Genomic DNA, 25,700 nt, shown 5'->3' on the forward strand with positions numbered 1-25,700 from the left:
TCACCTCACTCCAAAGGCCAGAGTACATAACCTGGCTGGTCCTCCAGTGCTGTGCTCAGGGAACCTGCACTGTCATGTGGCTGCCTTTCATAACAGAGTTCAAACTGAAGCCCCGCCTGCTGTCCTTGGTGCTGTAGATCTGAAGAGGAGCACACAGTTCTGTCCAGTACCCCCCAACATTTGGTCAGAAACAAAACTATCTGCTAATTGGTATCAACACTTTGAGGATATCTTGCTATCTCAATAAAACACAAGAAACAGAGGGTCAGCTGTCCAGCTCCTTGAGTCTGTCCAGCCATTCAATTAGATCACGGCCAGTCTAAACTTTGTCCTCAGCTCCCCCTGCATAACCCATAACCTTCATTCTCCTACACCAGCATCCACAGATCTCTAGGACAGAGAATTCATACTCCTCAGAGAAGAGATTCCTCCTGATCAGTCTTAAAAAGACTTTATTCTGAGATAATGCCCAACTTGTCTGGCAGATGAAACAGCTTCACAGCAACCCCCTCAAGATTGTTATGCACTCATTCTTTGAACTCCACAGAGTGTATCCTTCCATCAGCCTCCTCATGCCCTTGTTGCACTGCTTCCAAAGCAAACACGCCCTTCCTTAAATACGGAGAACAACCTGATAGACAGTATTCTAGGAGTGGGCTGAGCAAAACCCTGCCAGGTTGTGGCAAGACTTCCTCACTCTTGCTTTCCATCCTCGATGCAATAAACATCCTTACGTATTTGTACCTGCAAGCTAACGTATGCTTGTTGCACAAGGAAACTCAGGTCTTACTTTTAATATCCTCACACCGTGCATTGACAATGTTTGGTGCTCTGCATTTCTCTTTGATTCTTTCTACCAAAAGGATAACCTACCCTTCCCCACAAAGGCCTGTACCTGCTCTCTTGCAGTCACTTAACCAAGAAGTTGTTTGTCATTCTCACAACTTTTCCACCTACCTATTTACCATCAGCAAACTTCAATACAATGCGTGTTAACCGTGGAAAGTGTACGGCAAAAATTCAACACAGTGTACAAGGGTTTAAAAGGGTTAACTCACGAGAGCAGTGCATACAGGCTGGACACAAACATGAATAGCCATGCTTATGATTAAATCGTTGTGATTAAGATGAGGGGCAACTTCATGCAGAGGCTGGTGGGTGTGTGGAACGAGCTGTCAGAGGGAGCGGCAGAGGCGGGTACAATAACAGTGTTTAAAAGACATTTGGACAGGTCCATGGGTAGGAAAGGTTTAGAGGGATGTGGGAAAATGCAGGCAAAAGCTTAGATGGGCACCTTGGCTGGCATGGACGAGTTGGGCTGAAGGGCCTGTCTCTGTGCTGTATGACTCTGAGACTCTAAATTATGCCACAGGATAGATAAAAATTATTTCCTCTGATGGGAGAGCTCTAGAACAAGGCCAGAGTTTGAACCAGGCAGTTTGGGGCACATTAGGAAGTGCCTCCTCACACAGGCTGAGGAAAATCAGCAGATCCACTCAACAGTTGAAAAGTGAGACCAGAGGCCAATGGGAGTGAAGGTTTTTCAGGTTATAGGCCCACAGGTGACAAAAGGATCGGCTCTATCTAACTGAACGGTGGCCCAAGTTTCAGGTGGAACAGACAATCTGTTTAAAGGAAAACAAACACAGCTGAGAAAGTGAAGAGTGACTCTCAGGCCCTCACCAGCGACACTTACTCTCCCGGGGAAGAAACGGCTGTTTTTAAACTTGCGTAAGAAGAAGGCGATGAAGAAGGTGCCTGCCATCAGGACCAGCGAGAGCAGTGCCGTGTTTGGCTCCCCCATCCGTTTCACGCTCCCTTTGCTCATGTCAGTGGTGTTTTGGAAGGTGATAGATGGAAGGGTTACATTCTGGGTACTGTTGGTACAGCCACGGAGAGGATGGTCCTTGAAAATCTGCGAGAACACAAGTGAAAAGGTTTTCAGAGAGTCAGGACATAACTCACATCCATGTCACCCAACTATGCTGACCTCCGTATTAATGCGCTGGTGGGATGGGCAGTGAAATGGAAGATTGAAATTAACCCTGAAAAACATGAGGTGATATATTTTGGGAGGATTTAATAAGGTTAGGGTTAGACATTGCAGTGTGGATCCAGAACTGGCTGGCCCACAGAAGGCAAAGAGTGGTTGTTGAAGGGTCGTATTCTGAGTGGAGGTCGGTGACCTGTGGTGTACCTCAGGGATCTGTACTGGGACCCTTACTATTTGTGATTTTTATAAACGACCTGGACGAGGAAGTGGAGGGGTGGGTTAGTAAGTTCGCAGATGACACGAAGGTTGGGGGTGTTGTGGATAGTTTGGAGGGCTGTCAGAGGTTACTGAGGGACATAGATAGGATGCAGAGTTAGGAGAAGTGGCAGATGCAGTTCAACCCAGATAAGTGTGAAGTGGTTCATTTCGGTAGGTCAAATATGTTGGCGGAATAAAGTATTAATGGTAGGACTCTTGGTAGTGTGGAGGATCAGAGGGATCTTGGGGTCCGAGTCCATAGGACGCTCAAAGCCACTGCGCAGGTTGACTCTGTGGTTAAGAAGGCATATGGTGTATTGTCCTTCATCAATCGGGGAATTGAATTTAGGAGTCGAGAGGTATTGTTGCAGCTATATAGGTCCCTGGTCAGATCCCACTTGGAGTATTGTGCTCAGTTCTGGTCACCTCTCTACAGGAAAGATGTGGAAGCCATAGAGAGGGTGCAGAGGAGATTTACAAGGATGCTGCCTGGGATGCGGAGCATGCCTTATGAAAGCAGGTTGAGGGAACTCGGCCTTTTCTCCTTGGAGAGACGGAGGATGAGGGGGGATCTGATAGAGGTGTATAAGATGATGAGAGGTATTGATAGGGTAGATAGTCAGAGGCTTTTCCCCAGGGCTGAATTGGTGGCCACAAGAGGACATAGGTTTAAGGTGCTGGGGAGTAGATATAGAGGAGATGTCAGGGGTAAGTTTTTTACTCAGAGTGTGTGGAGTGGGCTGCTGGAAATGGTGGTGGAGGCTGATACGATAGGGTCTTTCAAGAGACTTAGATAGGTATATGGAGCTGAGTAAAATAGAGGGCTATGGGTAAGCCTAGTAATTTCTAGGGTAGGGACATGTTCAGCACAGCTTTGTGGGCCGAAGGGCCTGAATTGTGCTGTAATTGTTCTATGTTCTATGTTAAGATGTACACAATGAACACCAGGGAGCCAGGGGCTATTGAGGACAGAAGCCCTTGGTGTACAAGTCCGAACATCCTGAAGGTGACAGCACAGTAGTCAGGGTGGTGAAAGCAGCACACAGGATACTTGTGCTTATTAACCAGGACACAGAATATAAGAGCAGGAAGTTATGGCACAACTTTATAAAGCAGCTGGAGTACTGTGTGCAGTTCAGGTCACCACACTGTAGGAAGAATGTGACTGTACTGTGAGGATGCAGAGAAGATTCACCAGGATAATGCCTGGGGTGGAACATTTCAGCTTTGAGGAGACCATCACCAGTCTATTGTTGGGGAGGGACCCAGGATTTAGAGCCAGCAATGATGAAGGATGGTGTGCGACCCGGAGGGAATCTACAGGTGGAGATATTCCCCCGCTGCATGTGTCTTTGATTGTAGAGACTGTGGATTTGGGAGGTGCTGTTAGAGTAGCCTGGGTGACCAAATACAGTACATAGATTATCCGAATAATGAAAAGGTCGATGAAACAGTAGCATTTACATCTGTTACACTGGAGCATAAGTTGATGGAAATTACACTATAGCAATACAAAGCCCTGGTTAGACCACACGCGGAGCACTGACAGCAGTCCTAGCTGCACACCCTAGCAAGTGTTCTTGGTGGGACTGAAGGTTTGCTAATCAGCAAATTAAGTGGAAGGTTTTCACTAATTATGCTGCATTAATGAGTGATTTAATCGAAGTTTTTATGATATTAAGCAGCGATAATAGGGCAGAGAGAGGGGAACCAAAAATCAGAGTTGGGTCTTCCAGAGGGAAATTTGGAACCAAGGTGCTGGAGCCCTGACATGTCCATAGCAGCTGAGGCCAGGACAGTTGGTCACCAGGCTGGGCTATTTGTTAATGGCAAAGGCAGGGAACAGGAGTTAGCTCACCAGCCAGTCAACTGACTGAATGCAGTAACAACCAACTACCCACGTCCCAGCCACAACCACACGTGACACACTCCCTCTCCTCACAGATGTCCACATACATCCCGATTCATCCACACAATCTCACCTCCACTTGCTTGCCTGCCACTCTCTGGCACATGCTCTCGCAGGCATGCGTTTGCCTGTCAATCCTGCTCACTGTTTCCCACGTATGCCCTCCCCCGTCTGTTCACACCATCTTGCTGGTGCACGCTCTCTCTGCCTCACACGCGGCCCACCTCCCCCACGCACAGCCCTCCCTCATGCGCGGCCTACCTCCCCCACACACACATGTACCTCATCTAACACAGAGTGTGAAATGGATGGGGAACCAGACAAATGCTGGTGTCCCCACCCTGGAGCTGTACAGCACAGGAACAGGCCCTTTGGCCCATTGCATCCATGCTGGCCATTGTACCCATCTACACTAATCGCATTTTCTTGCACTTGGTCCACAGGCTGCTCTCTCTGCCTTGGTGGTTCAAGTGCTCGTGGTTTAAACGTTGTGGGTCTCTGCCTCCACCACCCCCTCAGGCAGTGCGTTCCAGGTTCCAGCCCCACTCTGGGGGAGAAAATCCTCAGAGCAACAAACAAGATGCTGGAGGAACTCAGCAGGTCAGGCAGCATCAGTGGAGGGAGATGCATTAGGGTTAGGGTCCTGTCCATTTCCCTCCACAGACACTGCTCGACCTGAGCTCCTCCAGCAGTTTGTTTTTTGCTCCAGATTCCAGTGTCTGCAGTCTCGCGTGTCTCTAGTTTCCTCAGATCCCCCCCTAATCTCCTATCCCTTAACTTAAACCTGCGCCCTCTGGTCATAGACACCACCACTAACGGTGAAATGTTTCTCACCATCTACATTACCTACGCCTCATACTTCTGTACACTTCAGTCAGATCCCTGCTCAGCCTTCGCTCCAAGGTAAATAAAGCCAGCTTATTCAGTCTCTCCTTGTAACCGAAACACTCCATCCCAGGCCACGTCCTGGTGAATCCCCTCTGCACCCCCTCCAGTGCACTCACATCCTTCTTATAGTGTGGTGACAGAACTGCACACAGTGCTCCAGCTGTGGCCTGACCAGTGTCTTGTAAAGCTGCGCGTTGACCTCCCTGCTCTGGCTAATGAAGTCCTGTTGTAGCTCAGTTTTCCTAGGATCCTGTCATGCACTGCATGGGTCCTGGTTTTGTCAGTCCTCCCAGAACAGGCTGAAGCTGGGCTGATGGGGCCCATTCTGTGCTCTGTGCCACCTCTGCCCATCTACCAACTGTCAATACCTTACCATGACCTCCGACCATCCCCCTCAATATACACACGCCACCAAGGTTCGTGTCATCTGCAAACATACTAATCGTATCTTCTACATTCACATCCAAATCATTGATCTATATAACAAACAGTAAGGCTCCCTCTGCTACACCACTGGTCACAGGCTTCCAATTGCCCTGAATCTCTCAGCTTTTGGACCTGTCTCCTAGGGTAGGATCTTGTCAAAGACCTTACTGTGGGCTGGGTGTGCAGCAGTTAATGCTCCCTGGTCTGGGTACAAGGATTATTACTCAAGGGCCTGTGTGCAGGGCTGATTACTCCATGGATCTGGGGATGCAGTCTGTGTGTGGGGATTATTGCTTCAGGTTCTACGTATGCAGAGATTAGTAATCTGTAGACATTACCTTTACCAGTTTGTAGAATGTTTCATAAATAAATATTATTGAGATGAGGAAAGCAAAGATTTCCTGGGTGAATCTGGAGATGAATCGCACGAGGAAGGAGCCCTCAAACGCTACGATCAGCACCACGATGGCAATCAGCCAGAACCCAATCCACACCCGGCCAGTCAGGTAGTCCATGCTGTTCGAGTCACAGAACTGGTGAAAGAGTCAGACAGAGAAGTGAACACCACTGCTCCCGACTGGCTTCAACCAAGGCTCCCAAGTTCACACATTCTCCCCCTCTGGTTTGCTCACTTTTCTCTGAGCTGGAGGTCATGGGTTCAAGCTCCACTTGAGGGATTTGAGCATGTTGAGCAGAATGCATCGCCCAGAGCAAAAATGAGCTGCTGGAGGAACTCAGTGGGTCAGGCAGCATCTGTAGAGGGAGATGAACAGTTGATGTTTCGGGTCGAGACCCTTCACCTGGAAGTCCCAGACACTGAGCTCTGCAGAGATGCTGGTGTCATGTCACAGACGTGACTCACAACAATGTTGTACAAAAGGTCAAGGACCCAGGTGAAGGCTGGCACTTCTGACAATGCTGCACTCTGGCAGTGGGCAAAGGAGAGGGAGGTGTGACGGGGTGAACGAGGGTGTAGACACAAGAAACTGCAGCTGCTGCACTCAGCCAGATGAAGGGTCTCGACCCGAAACGCTGACTGTCCATTTCCCTCCACAGATGCTGCCTGACCTGCTGAGTTCCTGCAGCGCCTTCTGTGTTGCTGAAAGAGAGTGCAAGTGTGAGACTGTGTGCGTGTATAAACCGAGGCCAGTATTGTCTCCGTGTGAAGGCCCAAGCACCCGGAGAGCCTGACGACACTCAGGCTGGTGGGAATAACCGGGCACCCGCTCAAACCCACACCCGTCTTAAGGTCAGTTAAGTTTCAGAAAGTGCGCGTGAATGTAAGAGTTTGAAAGGGAGAGCGGGTGTGAATGCAGTTTAAAATGGATAATGAGACTATTTCCGCCCTTCCACCGAGATGAACCCATTGGGGGTGATTGAGGAGTTGGAGTATGTGAAGGAATGTTGGATCTGTAGAATCGAGGAGCAGTGAAGTAGTACAGTGCACCACTCGCTCTCTGAAACACCTCCATCCAGTGATGGGCTGCTGGTGGGAGAGTTGTTTTCAGGGGTTGGGGTGTTGGAAGATTCTGTTACCATGGGAACCGTGGAGCTGTGACTGTAGGTACAGCTATAAGGTGGAAGGAATTGATTTTAGTGCAAGACATCTGCCCAAGTAGTTCGAACCCCAGTAGCACACTCACCTTAAAGAAAGCTTCTTCAAATACAAGCAATGGGCCAGAAAACCCAACGATCAGCAGCGGCTGTGCCCCCAACAAACCGAAGATAATCATCTGTATGGCTGTTGAAATGATGAGCTCTGAGACACCAATCAAACCCATGGTCTTCTCCCCTGCAACACAATGGGCAGGTATCAGTCACTGGCTGTACAGGTAAACATGGCACAGTGAATTCATGGTTAACCGTTGCCTTTCATTCATGGTCGACTAGTGATCCCTATCCTCCCGTCAGCTTCTGAGACTTGAGCTACCCACAGCAGGCACCTCAAGGCACTGGAGCGATATCACCTACCGCCTCCACAAAAATACTCCAAATCCACTTGAAGGAGAAGGAAAGCAAATCAGCAGACTGATCACTGGATTGTTTTCTCTGGAGTGTTGGAGGCTGAGGGGCAATCTGGTAGAAGTTTGTAAAACTATGAGAGGCATAGATAGGGTAGATAGAGTCTTTTCTCCAGGGAGGAAATGCCAAATACTAGAGAGCATGGGTTTAAGGTGAGAGGGGGAAAGTTTAAAGGAAATTTATGAGGCGGTTTTTTTTTTACGCAGAGAGTGGTGGGTGCCTGGAATGGGGGAAGTGGTGAAGGCAAGTACAATAGTGGTATTTAAGGGGCATTTAGACAGACACATGAACAGGCAGGGAATGGAGGGAGAGGGACCACCTGCAGGCAGATGAGATTGGCTTGGATTGGCATCGTGGTCAGCACAGACATGGTGGGCTGAAGGGCCTGTACAGATCTGTGTTCTATAACGTCCTTTCCCCAACATGGAGCCCTAGTTAGCTAGCACCATTGAGCAGGCCGTGGTGTGAGCCATCACCAGACTTGGACACAGACGCTCTACTCCGAGCTCATGTGAAGGGATTACCAGTGGACAGAGGAAAACATTCAAGTGAGGCCAATATTGCTTCCATCTGAAGACCCAAGCAGCTGGAGAGCCTGAGTTGCCCCAGAGCCCACAGAACCTGGACTGCCCACAAATAAGAGGACAACATTTTAAACACATTCATTGGCTGTGAAATGCTTTGGGTGGATGATACACAGGAGGAGGACATTTAGTATAAATTGGCATCAAGATTGGCACAACATTGTGGGCCGAATGGCCTGTCCCGCACTGGACTGTTCTATATTCTATTAACATCCCGAAGTTGTGAAAGGTAGGACAGACATGAAATAAAAACAGAAAATGCTGGAAACACTCAGCAGGTCAGGCAGCATCTGTGGAGAGAGAAGCAGAGCTAATGCTTTAGGTGGATGAGCCGTCATCAGACCTTGGTCAGGACAGAGGTGGACACCTGCTTTCTTCCAGTGCCTTCGACAAGTGCAGTGAAACGAGGTTTCTTACCAAGCAACCCTCCGAATGTGATGGCTGGAGAAAGGGCAGCGAAGTAAATGAAGATGATGGCGGCCATACACTGTGGGTTCAGGGCGTCCTTAAAGTCACTCAGGTACTGAGGATACCTGCGGGCAGCATCCCGGATCATCCCACCGAACGGTTTCCCTGTCCGCCTCAGAGGGTCCTCATCATCCGACTTCTTTGGCTTCAGGAGAGCTGTGAGGAAGACAGCAGAGTCACTGAGGATCGGAAACTGGAGGCTTCAGGGGGACAGGATGTAAATACTGACATCGAGAACAGGGGTGGAATGGTCGGTACACTATTCAGCATGTCCCTGATGACCCTCACCATAGAAACCATCCCATCCAGATGCATCACGGCTTGGTATGGCAACTGCTCTGTCCGAGACCACAAGAAACTGCAGAGAGTTGTGGACACAGCTCAGCACATCGTAGAAACCAGCCTCCCCTCCATGGACTCTGTCTACACTTCTCGCTGCCTGGGAAAAGCAGCCAACATAATCAAGGACCCCTCTCACTCCAGACATTCTCTCTCCTCCCCTCCCCCCCCCGCCATTGGGTAGAAGATACAAAAACTTGAAAACACACACCAACAAACACCCTGGAACACGCTGCCAGGGGAGGTGGTGGAAGCAGATACAACAGCAACATTTAAGAGGCATTTAGACAGACCCAGGAACAGGCCGGAATGGAGTGACATGGATCATGTGCAGGCAGATGGGATTAGTTTGGATTTGCATCCATGTTCGGCACAGACATCGGGGGCTGAAGGGCCTGTTCCTGGGCTGTACTGTCCTATGTTCTATATTTGAAAGACCGAGAAACTGAGGGCTGTGGGAACTAGCATAGGAAAGGAGCTGAGTCCGGCATAGATCAGCCTTGAGCATATTGAATGGTGGGGCAGGATTGAGGGGCCTGGTGGCCCACTCCTGCTCCTATTTTCTTGTATTCCTGTGATAACTGGGCTGACTGCTCTTTGGAGAAGCAGAGGGAGAGCAGGCTGGCAATGTGGGCAGAGTTAGAAGGTCACGGAGCAGTGAAGGGCTGGCGGGAGTGGAGACCATCGGACTGGTGATGGGTTTGGACATTTGCCCACCTCTTTCCTCCTGACTCTTGACCTCTTTGGACAACGCCTTCTCCTCTTTCGCCTGTCTCTTCTTCAGCATCTTGCGCTGGAACTGTGCGACCGAGAGCAGCAGTTCCTCTCCAGGGACGTCGGAGGGAGGGATGACGATGCTGCTGTCCAGGAACTCGTTGATTGCATTCAACAAATCGTTCCGGTCGTCTGCCTGGTAAGCAGCTCGATGGAAGTTCTGTAAAACAGGAACAGAGTGAAACTTCCAAAAACCAACGGAAGGGAAATGGGGAGAGGTGGAGGGAGGGGATCCTAGGTGAGGGGGGGTGAGTGAAGGGGGAATCCTATGGGGAGGGGGTGGCAGGAATTCAAGAACAGGGAGGGAATCAGGGGGGTGGGGAGTGAAACACAGGGCAGTGGAAATGGAAGTGAGGATATTTCCACTTTTTTTTTGCCTCCTTTTCCAGTTTTCCTTAAATTTATCTGAGCTTTTCAACTTAAACATTCCCTGTGGGAACAAGATCCACATCTCACCACACTCTGGATTTCCTGACTTTGGATGCTAGCTCTGGACTTGGTCAAAGCTGGAAATACCTTAGTCCTGTCCACCCTTTCAATCCCTCTGGTTCTAGTCTACCCAGGAACGGACTGTTTCAGATTTGATCTCGTGTAATGAGGAAGGATTTTGTAAAAGATCCTCCTGGGGGTAGTGACCACAATCTGGTAGGATTCAAGATGCAGTTTGAGGATGAACACCACAGGTCCATAGTAGTGTCTTCAGTTCAAATAAGGGCAAGTATAATGGTGTGAGGGAGGAGATGGCAAAGGCGGCCTGCGTAACCAAGGTAAGAGACCGGTCAGTAGATATTCAAACAGCTGATCTATAATGCTCAGCAAAAGATTATCCCATCAAAATGATGGATTCCATGAGAAAGAGGCACAACCTGTGGTTAACTCAATCCATGAACACTACCTCATTATTCCTTTTTTTTTGCACTATTTATTTTGTAATTTATAGTAATTTTGTCTCTGCCTTGTACTGCTGCTACAAAGCAACAAATTTCACGGCATATAAGACAGTGATAACAAATGATTAACAGAGGAGGCAAAGGATAATGTTAAATTGAAAAGTAGGGTATACAAGGTGACAAGGGCTGGTGGCAGACCAGAGGAACGGGAGGTTTTTAGAATCCAGCAGCAAAAGACTAAAGCGCTCAGAAGAAGGGAGAAAATTAATTTTGATAGAAAAATTGCATAAAGTATAACAACAAACAGTAACCGTTTCTACGGATATGTAAATGGGAGAGGGTGGTTAAGTGAAATGTGGGGGCTCCAGAGAACGAGGCTGGTAAATTAATAACCACAAATAAAGAAATGACAGTGATGTTGAATAAATTTTTTGCATCAGTCTTTACTAGGGAAGACATTGCTAATATCCCTAAGATATTAAATTCCAAATAAGATGAAAGAACTTACAAAATCCCAGTTCCAAGGGACAAACTATTGAAGAAGCTCAGGGAGCTAAAAGCGGACAAGTCATCAGGACCCAATGGACTGCATGCCAGGGTTTTAAATGAAGTGGCCACACTGGTTGAAATTTTTCATAACCCACTAAACTCCAGAGGGTACCAGAAGTTCAAAAAAGGAGAAAGGCAGAAGGCAGGGAACTAGAGGCCAGGTAGTTTAACAGCCATTATTGGTGAGATGCTGGAGCCAATAATCAAAGGGGAAATAGCTAACCATTTAGGAAAGCTGAATATAATTAAATCTGATCAACATGGTTTTATGAAAGGTAAATCATGTTTAAAAAATTTGCTCAAATTCTTTGAGGATACAACAGGGAGCGTGGATAGAGGGGAACCTGTAGATGTAGTGTATTTAGATTTCCAGAAGGCATTTGACAAAGTGCCTCATAGGAGGAAGGTGCATAAATTAAATGCCCCTGGTATTGGAGGAAGTGTGTTAGAATGGATTGAAAATTATCTGTCACATAAAATCAGAGAGTTGGAATAAATGGGTCCTTTTTTAGACTGGAGGGAGGTAACATGTGAAGCACCCCAGGGATCAGTCCTTGGCCCACAAGTGTTCACTATTTACGTTAATGAGCTGCAGGAAAGAACAGTATGTAAGGTCCCAAATTTGCTGATGATATGAAAGTAGGTGGAGCTGCATGTTGTGGTAAGGATGCTGTGATTCCTGGCTGCCCCAGGAAAGCAGCCAATATAATCAAAGACCCCGCCCACTCTGGACATTCTCTCTTCTCCCCCCTTCCATCGGGCAGAAGACACAAAAGCTTGAAAACACATACCACCAAGCTCAAGGACAACTTCTATCCCACTGGTATAAGACTCTCGAATGGACCTCTTGTATGATAAAGATCACTCAATGTACCTTGTTGTGGCCCTTTCACCTTATTTGTCTACCTGCACTGAACTTTCTCTGCATTCTGTTATTACTTTTCCCTTATACTACCTCGATTTACTGATGTTTGGCATGTTCTGTATGGATGGCATTCAAAACAAAGCTTATCACTGTATCCCGATATATATGACAATTACCAATTCTGCAAGAGATACGGATAGATCGAGTGGGTAAAAGGCTGGCAAATGGAGTTTAATGTGGGGAAGCGCAAGGTCATGCACTTCGGTAAGAGAAATGAAAAGCTGGCTACTTATCTAAATGGGGAGAGACTACAAGTGAGTGAAATACAGAGGGATCCAGGTGTTCCAGTACTTGAATCACAAAAAAAGTAGCAGACAGGTCCAACAAATAGTTAAGAAGGCAAGTGACATTTTGTCCCTCATCGCAAAGAGGTTGGAGTTTAAAAATAGGGAGGGTGCACAGGGTGTTGGTGAGCTCACAACCGGAATACTGCGCACAGTTGTGGTCCCCTTACATAAAACATACAGTGACATGTGAGGCAGTCCAAAGGAGCTTTACCAGGCTAATTCCTGGGATGAGAGGTTGTCCTACCAAGAGAGACTAAATAATTTGGGTCCATATTCCTTGGAGTTTAAGAATGAGGGGTGACCTTGTTCACACAGGGGCTTGACAGGGGAGATGTTGGGATGTTTCCACCGGTGGGAGAGTCGAACAAGGGGACACAATTACAAGAGGCTGGTCAATTAAAACCGAGGGAGGTAGAAACCTCTTCTCTCGGTGGGTGGGAGAAACCGGATCATTCGAAGTACTTAAAATGGAGGTGGATAAATATTTGGTAGATTGAGGAATAGAGGGGATGGAGAAATGGCACAGACGAGGAGTTGAAGCCAGTGTAGATCAGCCTTGGTCATACTGAATGACAGGACCAGCACAAGGGGCTGAATGGCCTACTCCTGTTCTGTGTTCTCGTGTTCTCTTGTGGTCTCAACCCGAAACGCCGACCATTCATTTCCCTCCATAGATGCTGCCCGACCTGCTGAGTTCCTCCAACTTTTTGTGTGTGTGGCTCCAGATTCCAGCATCTGCAGAATCTCCTGTGTCCTCTCTAATTGTGTTGACCTCCATCAGATCTCGCCCTTACTTCTCTCCTTTAACAGTAAGTGCCCTCACCTGATTAACATTTCCTGGAACATACATCAGTTCCAACAATGTAAATCTGTTTTGAACATTCCCAGAGCCTGGAATTATTTAAACAACTACTTTCCTTTCTGTTTGTTTATGGGATTGGGGCATTGTTGACAAGGACTTCACCATGACTTTCAAACTCTGACCTTGTCTGACATAAGGGTGGAGATGGAGCGCCCGATCTCGTGGTAGTCCATGTTACTGGTGGTCGGTCCCAGCAAGATGAAGAGGAAACGGACTGGGATGGGAACCTCCAACACCGACTCCAGCTCCACTGCTGTCTGCAGCCGAACGTACGCCATGGTCGGATGTTCCAGGAACTCAACACACCCTGCAAGGACACAAAAGGAGAACTCTCTACAGCACTGTACTTGAAGGTGGAAGAAAGCAAATCATATGAGAAACCTGGATACAGGAGCTCCCTCTACACTGTCCCATCACACTCTCCCAGAGCAGGGATACCATCGACTGGATACCAAGGAAAGTCCCTCCACACTGCCCGTCAAACAATCCCACTGTAGGAACTGCATGGGTTAGATACAGAGCAACCTTCATCGACACTCTTGCATTAAACACTTCCAGGGAAGGGATGGCATGGGTTAGGTACATAGAGTCATAGAGTTATACACCAAGGAAACAGGCCCTTCGGCCCAACTCATCCACGTTGAACAAGATGTCTATCCGAGCTAGTCTCATTTGCCAGTGTTTGGCCTATATATCTCCAAATTTTTCCTATACATGTGTCGGTCCAAGTGACTTTTACCCAGTAACCTTACCAATTCCTTAATCACCAAGGCCCTGTTCCCACCGCAGCCACCTCTAGACCGATGTAATTGTACATTGTAACTGTACCTGCCTCTACCACTTCCTCTGGCAGCTCGTTTCACACACCCACCGCCCTCTGTGTGAAAAAGTTGCCCCTCAGGTCCCTTTTAAAACTTTCCCCTCACCTTATATCTCTGTCCGTGAGCTTTAGACTTCCCTACCCTGGGAAAAGGACTGTGACCATCCACCTTATCCACCCCCCTTCATGATGTTACAAACCTCTATCAGGTCACCCCTCAGCCTCCTACGCTCCAGGGAAAATAGTCCCAGCCTGATCAGCCTCTCCTTATAACTCAAGGCCTCCAGTCCCGGTAACATCTTTGTGAATCATTCCTGCACCCTTTCCAGTTTAATGACATCCTTCCTACGGATGGGCAACTAGACTGCACACACAATACTCCAAGTGCGGCCTCACCAGTGTCCTGTACAGCTGTAACATGACGTCCCAACTCCTGCACTCAATGACCTGACCACCACGTCTACCTGTGTCGCCACTTTCAGGGAACTATGCACCTGTACCCCTCCGTTCTACAACACTTTCCAGGGTCCTACCACTTACTGTACAAGTCCTGCCCTGGTTTAACTCACCAAAATGCAACACCTCGCACTGGTCCGAGCTAAGTTCCATCTGCCATTCCTTGGTCCACTTGCCCAGTTCTTGTCTAGATCCTGTTGTAACTTTTGACAAACTTCTTCACTGTCCACTACACCACTAATTTTGGTATCATCCACAAACTTATTAAATGCATTAACAACATTGTCATCCAAATCGTTAATATAGATGACAAACAACAGGGGACCGAGCACCCATCCCTGGCAGGCAAATGGGACTAGCTCAGGTAGACAGTGCAGCCAGCACGAAGGGTCTGTTTCCATGCTGTATAACTCTATGACCTTCCCGTCACACACAGCAAGGACAAGAAAAACACGGGTTAAGTACAGAGTAATCTCCATCTACACTGTCCCATCAAAACACACAAAGAGTAGGGACAGCACAGGTTAGGTACAGAGCAGAGGAAAGAGTCTGTGTACAAACCAAGCTTATTCTCATGAGGAGGAAAGGTAGAACATCCACAGGAGGGGCTTCCTGGATGACAAAGGAAATAGAATGCAAAATAAAGAAGGAAGTTTATGACAAAAGTCAGGTACAAACAGTAGACTATCAGGCAAAACACAGAATGTAAGGGAGATTAAAGATGTATATCAGAAGTGGAAGGATAATTATTGAATAGTATGGCTGATTCGGGAGTGTGGGGGTGGCAGAAGCAGGGTAAAGACCTAACATCTCTCTTCACTGAGGAAGGAAGGAATGTAATTACACTGAGTCCTTCACGAACTCAGGCAGCCCTGAGCACTCTACAGCTACTGACGCAAGTCAGAGAGAGAGGAAAGAGGGTCAAGCTACAGTTGCAGAAGAGAAGTGGTGATGGTGGAGCGGGAAAATCCACATGGGAATGGGAAGCAGGTTGGAATCACTCAAAGGCAGCTGGGTACAGAGGTCGAAGCAAAGCAGCCTAACCAGAGTGGGTTCCACAGTGCTACCTCAGTAGCCCTGCGGGAACTGAGCAGATCGCTTTGTGGAGCACCCGTGCTCATTCCACAGGACTGACCCTGGGGTTCTGGGTGCCTGCCACTTTAATTCACCATCCCACTCCCACTGTGATCTGTCTGTGGCATCCTGCACCGTTACAACGGAGCCCAATACAAACTTGAGGGACAACACCCCTTTCTTCCTGCAGAACTCAATACCGAATTGTCCAACAATTGATACCTCACTCTCTCTCCCTGCCTGTAACAGAAGCGGCCCTTGCTCTCCCTGCCCTAAACATTATCAGCACATTACACAGACAAAAAACTTTCATCTGATCTTAACTGCCCCATTATTTCACCCTGGCGGAGAAATACCCCTTTGTTCCACCCATTGCCCTCCCCCAGTTTCTCTGATACCTCTCTCCCCCAATTCTGATGAAGGGTCCCAGACCCAGAAGGTGAACTGTTTCTCTCTCCACAGATACTGCCTGACCTGCTGAGTGTTTCCAGCATTCTCTGTTTTGATTTCAGATTTGCAGCATCTGCAGTTTTCATGTATTGTATTGGTATTGGTTTATTATTGTCTAAGATTTGTCGTCAGTGGCCTCTGCTAAGTTTGAGAAAATAACTTTGTCTTTGGTTAATTTCCTATCCAGAATGTGAAGGAGAAATAGTTCTGATGGACGGTCATTGGCCCGAAGTATTGGCTCTGCCCCTCCACAGTCCTGTTGAATATTCCCAGCAGGTTTTTGGGATTTCCAGCATCTGCCGCGTTTTGCTTGAGGGATAGTCATGGTGTTCACAGGATGGTGACGTGCACGGGAAGCCTGTGGTTATTGTCCCAGACAGATCGTGGAAAGCACAGACAGCCCCATGCGTGTAAATGCATGAAGTACACCCTCCAAACACGAAGCCAATCCACATCCTTACCAAACCACTGCCTCCTCTTGATTCTGCCTTTTCTGTTCCTTCCCAAGTTGGTGCACTCTTTGCAGGAGCTGCTTGTTTGAGTCCCTCCTGCTGGATTTCTACCTCCATAACAACACAGATAACTCTGACCAAAGTTACTGAAGGCACTCTGCATCTATCTCTTCTTCCCGTTCCTGACTCATCTGGTGCATTGGACGTGGTTGTCCACAGCACCCTCTTTAATTTACTTATAGTGACACAGGTGGCAGCACAATGGTGCAGCTCGTGGAGCTGCTGCCTCACAGCTCCAGTGACCTGCGTTCGATCCTGACCTTGGGTGCTGTCTGTGTGCAGTTTACACGTTCTCTCTGTGACTGTGTGGGTTTCTCTCAGGCGCTCCCAGGGCAGGATGGCATGGACCTGTAAAGCATTCCCAGGACAGTGATAACACAGGTTGGATGTCAAGTGAAGATCTCTCTCCACTGCCCCATCAAACATTACTGGGTGCATCAGAGAAGTAAATTTTCATGGATAAAAGCACACCCAAGAATGTGCAGTTGGATCCCAGCAGGGCCTTGCCTTCACAGAGCACCCTTCACAACCCTCTCTGGGGTTGAGCTGTGGAAGTCCTTCCCAAGGGGATGGAAATGGTGTGATGGTAGCCGTGAATGTGGGCAGTATATCTGATGGTCTGGGACCAGGTCTGGGAGGCTCCAAACCAAGGGGTAACGAAGAGACACTTAACGAAATGTGGTCACAACTGGTGAGAGAACAGCAGTCCTGCTGGCCCCTGAAACAAGAGCAAGAAACAGGCGTTCCTTACCGACAAGTACAACGGTGGCCTCTGCATTGTAGGGGATTTTCTCCAGGAGCTTCAGTTCGTGCTTGGATCTTGATCTGGTCATCTCAGACAGTGGACATTCTTTCTATAGGAGATGGGGAAAGTGGTTACAGGCAGGATCAAACCAGCTTTCAGAGGAGAGGACCAGAGCAAGTGACACAAGGCAGCAAGAGAGTGAGCAAGGACAGGAGGGGGTGGGGAGGGAGGGGGGCAGGTGGGGGTGGAGGGAAGGAGTGGGGCATGTGGGGGGAGGGGAGGGTGGGAGGCAGGTGGGAGTGAAGGGAAGGAGGGGGGCAGGTGGGGGAGGGGAGGGAGGGGGGCATGTGGGGGTAGGGGAGGGGCAGTGGGGGAGGGGAGGGGGAGGAGGGGGCAGGTGGGGGGGAAGAGGAGGGCAGGTGGAAGGAGAGAGGGAGGGAGGGGACGTGAGGAAGGGGGCAGTCGGGCAGGTGGGGGGAGGGAGGGAGGAGGCTGGCGGGGAGAGGGAAGGGAACATTGGGGGGAGGGAGGGAGCAGGAGATTGGGGAGGGAGGGGGAGTGTGGGAGGAGGGAGGGGGCACAGGGAGGGAGAGTTCTGCTGCCAATGGCAGCCACGTTATTCAGGGAGGCCAAGCAGAAGGAAGGCCACAGACAGTGCCCTCCAGGAGGTGACAGCAGTGAGGTCACCTCTCTGGAGTCAGCCCCAACCGAGAGCTGTGGCGGATCACTGTTACACCGACAGACATTGTTGAGCTGCACAACAGCTGCTTCAAGGTCTCAGTGACCACAAGCTTAAAGTCCCGAAGTGTCTGTGTCGATACAGCAGTGAGGGGTGAGAACCACAGTCACTGACCTCGGTGCTGTCCACTGTCACTTTGACCTCGGCGTCAGTGCTCTCCCCCATCAGTGGCTGTGTGACGGAGGGATCGGAGGTCGGAGCGATGTGATTTTGGCTGTGATGGTGGGCCATCAGTGAGCCCAAGCTTGCCGTTGAGATGTTGCGTGAAAACGAGAAGTCCTTGTCCTTGTTGGGGTGGCTTTAAAATGAAGAAAGTCTGGCTTTAGTTCAGCGCCTCGCCCTCCCTGTATCAGAGGGGCAGCGCCTCGCCCTCCCCGCGTCAGAGGGGCAGCGCCTCGCCCTCCCCGCGTCAGAGGGGCAGCGCCTCGCCCTCCCTGCGTCAGAGGGGCAGCGCCTCGCTCTACCCGCGTCTGAGGGGCAGCGCCTCGCCCTACCTGTGTTTGAGGAGCAGCGCCTCGCTCTACCTGCGTTTGAGGAGCAGCGCCTCGCTCTACCTGCGCTTGAGGGGCAGCGCCTCGCTCTACCTGCGCTTGAGGGGCAGCGCCTCGCTCTACCTGTGTTTGAGGAGCAGCACCTCGCCCTACCTGTGTTTGAGGAGCAGCGCCTCGCTCTACCTGCGTTTGAGGAGCAGCGCCTCGCTCTACCTGTGTTTGAGGGGCAGTGCCTCGCTCTACCTGTGTTTGAGGAGCAGCCCCTCGCTCTACCTGTGTTTGAGGAGCAGCACCTCGCTCTACCTGTGTTTGAGGGGCAGCACCTCGCTCTACCTGTGTTTGAGGGGCAGCCCCTTGCTCTACCTGTGTTTGAGGGGCAGCGCCTCGCTCTACCTGTGTTTGAGGAGCAGCGCCTCGCTCTACCTGTGTTTGAGGAGCAGCGCCCGCAGAACGTTGGCTCGATCCTCGGCTTTGATCTGGTCAGAGATGATCATCTGTTCCACTACCTGATGTGCAATACCCGGCAAACTTTTCTGGTCCAAGTCCAAGAGAACTGTTCCTGCAGGAGGACAAGGGAGACTGAGATCGAGAGCTAGTGTACCTGGCTAACTCCCACAACAGGACAGCACGTTGGGGGATACGGGACATTAGGAGGTCAGCAGCTCATTTCCTGGTCTGTGGCCCACTGCATAATCCCAGCACCCTGACTCAGACAGAGTTGCTGTTGATTGGCAATGTGGCTTCCCACCATGTGCACACGCCCTCTGGCAGCCGCGTTTGTGGGTAGATGCTGGGCATCAACGAGCAGCCTCAGCTATGATGGCTTCCTTTGTCGAGGAGCCAACTAACACACACAGTTTAGTCTCACGCAGTACACACGGTGATGAACACATCAGGCACATCCCTCGGCCTGAATTTAAGACATGACACCTTGTGTTTCCCTAACAGCTGGGATGTGACGGAAAAGCCCCACAGAGCTACACAAGCCAACAGGCAAACCAGGCAGCTGACGCTACAGCAACAATAGGGAGTGGCCACGGAGCAAGGGTTGTAGGGCAGACGCTGTAATCTGGGACAATCTTAAACCTCTCAGATAACATTTATTCCAATTTATAACACAACTAAAACTAAAAAAAACTCTCTTCACTGATGCTGCCTGACCTGTTCCAGCAGTTTTTGTTTCAACTTTGAATACGACTATGCAACTCCTTCATGCTGTCACGGATCAACCCGGCTCCACACAGCAGCTCATCACCAGCTGTACCTCATGAGAAAAGGGAAGCAGGAGGAGGCCATTCAGCCCCTCATGTCTGCTCCACCATTCCACCGATCCTGGCCCATCCTTTACCTCAGACCACTTTCCTGTACCAACCACGTATCCCTCGAATCTGTCTTGAGTATAACAACATAAAAGAGCAGGAGAAGGCCACAGCCCATCCCACCTGCCCCACCATTCAATACGATCATGGCTGATCTGCCTCTGGTCTCCTCTGTACCGGTTCCCCAGAGCCCTCAATTCCCTGATCTTTCAAACATTTCTCTACTTCCTCTTTAAATATCTCCAATGACCCGGCCTCCACAACCCGGAGAATTCCAGAGGTTCACCACCCTCTGTGAGTTGTTCTTGCACACCTCAGTTTTAAATGACCTGCCCCTAAGTTTGCAACTACATCCCCTCGTGTGAGATTCTCCTCAACATCTCCCGTCATGTCCCCTCCGGATGTTAGACATGTCAGTACCATCACGCTTCCATAGAACCGTAGAACAATACAGCACAATACAGGCCCTTCAGCCCACCATGTCGTGCCGCCCTTCAAGCCACTCCTAAGACTATCTAACCCCTTCCTCCCACATATCCCTCTATCTTAAATTCCTTCATATGCTTATCTAACAATCTCTTGAACTTGACCAATGTATCAGCCTCCACCACCACCCCAGGCAGCGCATTCCATGCACCAACCACTCTCTGGGTGAAAAACCTCCCCCTGACATCTCCCGTGAACTTCCCACCCATTACCTTAAAGCCATGTCCTCTTGTATTGAGCATTGGTGCCCTGGGAAAGAGGTGCTGGCTGTCCACTCTATCTATTCCTCTCAATATCTTGTATACCTCTATCATGTCTCCCCTCATCCTCCTTCTCTCCAATGAGTAAAGCCCCAGCTCCTTTAGTCTCTCCTCATAATCCATACTCTCTAATCCAGGCAGCATCCTGGTAAATCTCCTCTGCACCCTTTCCAACGCCTCCACATCCTTCCTATAATGAGGCGACCAGAACTGGACACAGTACTCTAAGTGTGGTCTAAACAGAGTTTTGTAAAGCTGCATCATTACTTTGCAGCTCTTAAACTCGATCCCACGATTTATGAAGGCTAACATCCCATAAGCTTTCTTAATTACCCTATCCACCTGTGTGGCAACTTTCAGTGATCTGTGGATATGAACCCCCAGATCCCTCTGCTCCTCTACACTGCCCAGAATCCTGCCATTTACCTTGTACTCCGCCTTGGAGTTTGTCCTTCCAAAGAGTACTACCTCACACTTCTCTGGATTGAACTCCATCTGCCACTTGTCAGCCCAGCTCTGCATCCTATCAATATCCCTCTGTAAGCTTTGACAGCCCTCCACACTATCCACAACACCACCGATCTTTGTGTCATCTGCAAACTTGCTAACCCACTCTTCCACCTCCTCATCTAAGTCGTTAATAAATATCACAAAAAGTAGAGGTCCCAGAACCAATCCCTATGGGACACCACTAGTCACAGCCCTCCAATCCGAATGCACTCCCTCCACCACAACCCTCTGCTTTCTACAGGCAAGCCAATTCTGAATATGAATCGGGAATAGTGGGGGCTGGACTGCGCAGGCACGTGACGTCATCAGGTAAGGCGTGGGCAGTTTAAAAAACAAACCGCCATATCCAGCGGGTAGCATCGGAGCGGGCAGCGGAGTGAGAAGGAGCAGAGTGGTCGGACTTTGGCTTAAGGGGCTTAGGCGTGAAGGGGCAAGGCAGGTGAGTAGCTGGTAGGTAGGTAAAGGTAAGGTTTACCTGTTATCTGTTATAAATTTTTAAGTAGAAAAACTAGGGGGGATAAAAATGAGTTCTGATGGAGGACATGGTGGTGTGCCGCAGCTGCTTGATGTGGGAGCCCATGGACCTTGCTGTGGTCCACGATGGCCACATCTGCAGTAAGTGCTTGAGGCTGGAGGAACTTCGGCTCAGAATCGATGAGCTGGAGTTGCAGCTTCAAACACTGCGCAGCATCAGGGAGGGGGAGAGTTATGTAGATACTGTACATCAGGAGACGGTCACCCCCCCTTAGAGCAGGTACTACTGGAGTCCAGGAAGTAGATAGAAGGGTGACTGTCAGGGGAGGGAAAAGGAAGAAGAAAACGAACAGGCAGATAGAGCAGAGGACCCCGGAGGCTGTTCCCCTCAATAACAGGTTTTCCGCTTTGGAGGCTGTTGAGGGAGATGACCTGCCGGGGCCCAGCAGCAGTAGCCAGGTCTATAAGCACTGGGACCAGTCCTGCTACTCAGAAGGGAAGGGAGAAGAGGAGGGCAGTAGTGATAGGGGACTCGATAGTCAGGGAAACAGATAGGAGGTTCTGTGGCAGTAAGCATGAATCCCAGATGGTATGTTGTCTCCCAGGCGCCAGGGTCCGGGATGTCACTGATCGGGTCCACAGGATTCCAGAGTGGGAGGGAGAACAGCCAGAAGTCGTGGTTCATGTTGGTACCAACGACATAGGTGGGAAGAGGGATGAGGTCCTGAAAAGTGAGTTTAGCGAGCTAGGCAGAAGGCTGAAGAACAGGACCTCAAGGGAAGCGATCTCTGGATTGCTGCCAGTGCCACGCGATAGTGAAGGTAGGAATAGGAGGAGATGGCAAATAAATGTGTGGCTGAGAAGTTGGTGCAGGAGGGAGGGTTTTAGATTTTTGGATCATTGGGATCTCTTCTGGGGAAGGTGGGACCTGTACAGAGAGGACGGGTTACACCCGAACCTGAGGGGGGCCAATATCCTTGCAGCCAGGTCTGCTAGGGTGGTTCAGGAGGGTTTAAACTAGTTTGCGAGGGGGATGGGAACTGGAGGAGTAGGTCAGGGGAAGAAGGGGATGTGGAAAAGTCAGATCTGACAGGTAGAGAGGCTTTGAGGAAGGAGGAGCAGAGTACAGGCTACAAAAGTAGTAAGGTGGATGGGCTAAAGTGCATTTACTTGAATGCGAGAAGCATCAGGAATAAGGGAGATGAACTGAGAGCTTGGATAAGTACATGGGACTATGATATTGTGGCTATTACAGAGACATGGCTGACATCGGGGCAGGAATGGATATTGAATTTTCCTGGTTTTCAGTGTTTTAAAAGGGATAGGGAGGGGGGAGAAGAGGAGGAGGGGTGGCGATACTGTTCAGGGACACTGTTACAGCTGCAGAAAGGGTGGATAATGTAGAAGGATCCTCTCTAGAGTCAATATGGGTGGAAGTTAGGAACAAGAAAGGAGCAGTTACCCTCCTGGGAGTATTCTATAGGCCCCCTGGTAGCAGTAGGGATACTGAGGAGCAGATTGGGAGGCAGTTTTTGGAAAGATGCGAAAATAACAGGGTTATTATAATGGGAGACTTCAACTATCCAAATATTGATTGGCACCTACTTAGTGCCAAGGGTTTAGACGGGGCGCAGTTTGTTAAGTGTGTCCAGGACGGATTCCTGACACAGCATGTTGACAGGCCGACTAGAGGGAATGCCATATTAGATCTAGTTTTAGGTAATGAACCGGGTCAGGTGACAGATCTATCGGTGGGTGAGCATTTGTGGGACAGTGACCATTGCTCCATAACCTTTAGAATTGTCATGGACAGGGATAGAAGCAAAGAGGATGGGAAGATATTTAATTGGGGAAAGGTGAATCATAGGGCTATAAGGTGAGAACTTGGGAGCGTAAATTGGGATGACATTTTTGAAGGGAAATGTACTGTGGAGATGTGGTCGATGTTCAGAGATCTTTTGCAGGATGTTAGGGATAAATTTGTCCTGGTGAGGCAGAGAAGGAATGGCAGGGTGAAGGAACCGTGGGTGATGAGAGAGGTGGAACAACTAGTTAGGAAGAAGAGGGCAGCATACATAAAGTGTAAGCAGCAAGGATCAGACAGGGCTCGTGAGGAATATAGAGTAGCAAGGAAGGAACTTAAGAAAGGGCTGAGGAGAGCGAGAAGGGGACATGAAAAGGCTTTGGCGAGTAGGGTTAAGGAGAATCCCAAGGCTTTTTTCTCATACGTGAAGAGCAGAAGGATGGCTAGGGTAAAGGTAGATCCAATTAAAGACAAAGGTGGGAGGATGTGCCTGGAAGCTGTGGAAGTGGGTGAGGTTCTCAATGAATACTTCTCTTCAGTATTCACCAAGGAGAGGGGTCTTGATGATGCTGAGGACAGTGTTGGTAAGGGTAATGTTCTAGAGTATGTAGATATCAAGAGAGAGGATGTATTGGAGTTGTTAGAAAATATTAGGACAGATAAGTCCCCGGGGCCTGACGGAATATTCCCCAGGCTGCTTCGTGAGGTAAGGGAGGAGATTGCTAAACCGTTGGCTAGGATCTTCGAGTCCTTGTTGTCCACGTGGATGGTACCAGAGGATTGTAGGGTGGCAAATGTTGTCCCCTTATTCAAAAAAGGTAGTAGGGATAGTCCAGGGAATTACAGACCAGTGAGTCTTACGTCTGTGGTGGGTAAGCTGTTAGAAAGGATTCTAAGAGATAGGATCTATGAGCATTTAGAGCACTATTTATTCTTGTAAACTTCAAAGAATACAGACCTAATTTCTTTCGCCGCTTGTAATGGAACAACCCTCTCATCCCAGGAATTAGCCTGGTGAATCTCTCCGGCCCGTCTCTAATACTAGTGTATCTGTCCTTACATAAGGGGACCAAAATTTGTGGAGTACTCCAGGGGTGGCTTCATCAGTACCCTGTACAAATGCAGCCATCCCTTCCTACTTCTACACTCCAAGCCTCTTGCCATAAAACCAACCTGCTGTCTGTCTCCCCGACCACTTGCAGCAGCTATCTGTTAACGTTTCGTGATGTGCACAGGAACAGCAAGGTCCTTCGCTCACCTGCAACCGTTCTCCAGTTAGATAATGACACTCAGTGACTCTGCCTCCACAGCTCTCTTGGGTCAAGAATTCCCCAAGAATCACTTTTCTTTTGGGAAAGAAATTTCTCCTCATCTCTGTCCAGACTAGCTGGCCCCTTATTTTGATTCTGCAACCCCAGGATTTGGACCAGCCAGGAGGAACAACAACCCTGCATCTACCCTGTTGAGCCCATATACATTTTGTACGTTTCAATGAGATCCCCTCTTGTTCTTCTAAACCCAGACAATACAATCTCAGTCTGTTTAATCTCTCCTCATACGACAAACCCACCGTGCCAGGAACCGAACTAGTAAACCTTCACTTCCTTTCTTAGATCTGGAGACCAGAGCCATACACAAGATTCCTGATACGGTCTCACCAGAGCTCTGTTCCTCTGTTCAGAGGAAGTCTCTGTTCTTGCACTCAAATTCTCTTAAAATAGAAGCCAAAATTCTGTCATTCTGATGAAAGCTTATCACTCTCCATGTATGCTGTCTGACCTGCTGAGTATCTCAGCATTTTCTGTTTTTATACTGTTAGCCTTCCTATTTGCTTGCTGTGCCTGCAGGTTAATCTCCAACGATTCGTGTACAAGGACACCCAGGTCCCTCTGAAAACCAACCCCTTTCGATCCTTCACCTTTGACAAAGCGCCCCACACTGCTGATGTGAATGACCACATCTTTCCACACTGTATTCCAAGTCCAGGCACATTCTCCCGTCCTGTTTAAACCTCCTCTGCTTCCTCCTCACCGCCAAGCTGTCCTCCAGTTTCGGCTGTGTCTTTACAGATCCTAAAGCTGCTCCCTCAAACTGTCACTCACTAGCCCTTCTCTACCCAGCCTCCGGTTGATAACCAACTCTGCTTCGCTCTTAAGTAACTTCACTCCATCCAGGACAGAGCAGCCCACTTGATCGGCAGCTCCCTAACATTCACTCCCTCCAGCACCAGCACACAGAGGCTGCAGTGTGCACCGTCTACAAAAGGTACTGCAGTTAATTACCCAACTGATGACCTCTGCTGCCGAGGAGAACAAGGACAGCAGTACATGGCAACACTACCACATTCTCAAGGGGAATAAATGCCGGCCCTGCCAATGATGCCGGT

At 49.2% G+C, this 25,700-nt stretch overlaps 1 protein-coding gene across 9 annotated transcripts in view; it reads right to left on the reverse strand.

Moving 5' to 3' along the window:
* Window positions 1–25,700, reverse strand: part of LOC127574678 (anion exchange protein 2-like) — a 202,320-nt gene that overhangs the window by 16,200 nt on the left and 160,420 nt on the right. For all 9 annotated transcript variants that reach the window (XM_052023922.1, XM_052023920.1, XM_052023923.1 and 6 more), the window contains 9 exons: window positions 18,885–19,020; window positions 18,085–18,268; window positions 17,238–17,340; window positions 13,297–13,481; window positions 9,605–9,821; window positions 8,498–8,704; window positions 7,118–7,266; window positions 5,813–6,007; window positions 1,697–1,915 (listed from right to left, as the gene is read on the reverse strand). In XM_052023922.1, coding sequence (XP_051879882.1) covers window positions 1,697–1,915; window positions 5,813–6,007; window positions 7,118–7,266; window positions 8,498–8,704; window positions 9,605–9,821; window positions 13,297–13,481; window positions 17,238–17,340; window positions 18,085–18,268; window positions 18,885–19,020 — 1,595 coding nt within the window. The remainder of the gene's footprint in view (window positions 1–1,696; window positions 1,916–5,812; window positions 6,008–7,117; window positions 7,267–8,497; window positions 8,705–9,604; window positions 9,822–13,296; window positions 13,482–17,237; window positions 17,341–18,084; window positions 18,269–18,884; window positions 19,021–25,700) is intronic.

The sequence above is a fragment of the Pristis pectinata genome, chromosome 9 (assembly GCF_009764475.1).
Source record: "Pristis pectinata isolate sPriPec2 chromosome 9, sPriPec2.1.pri, whole genome shotgun sequence".
NCBI lineage: Eukaryota > Metazoa > Chordata > Chondrichthyes > Rhinopristiformes > Pristidae > Pristis > Pristis pectinata.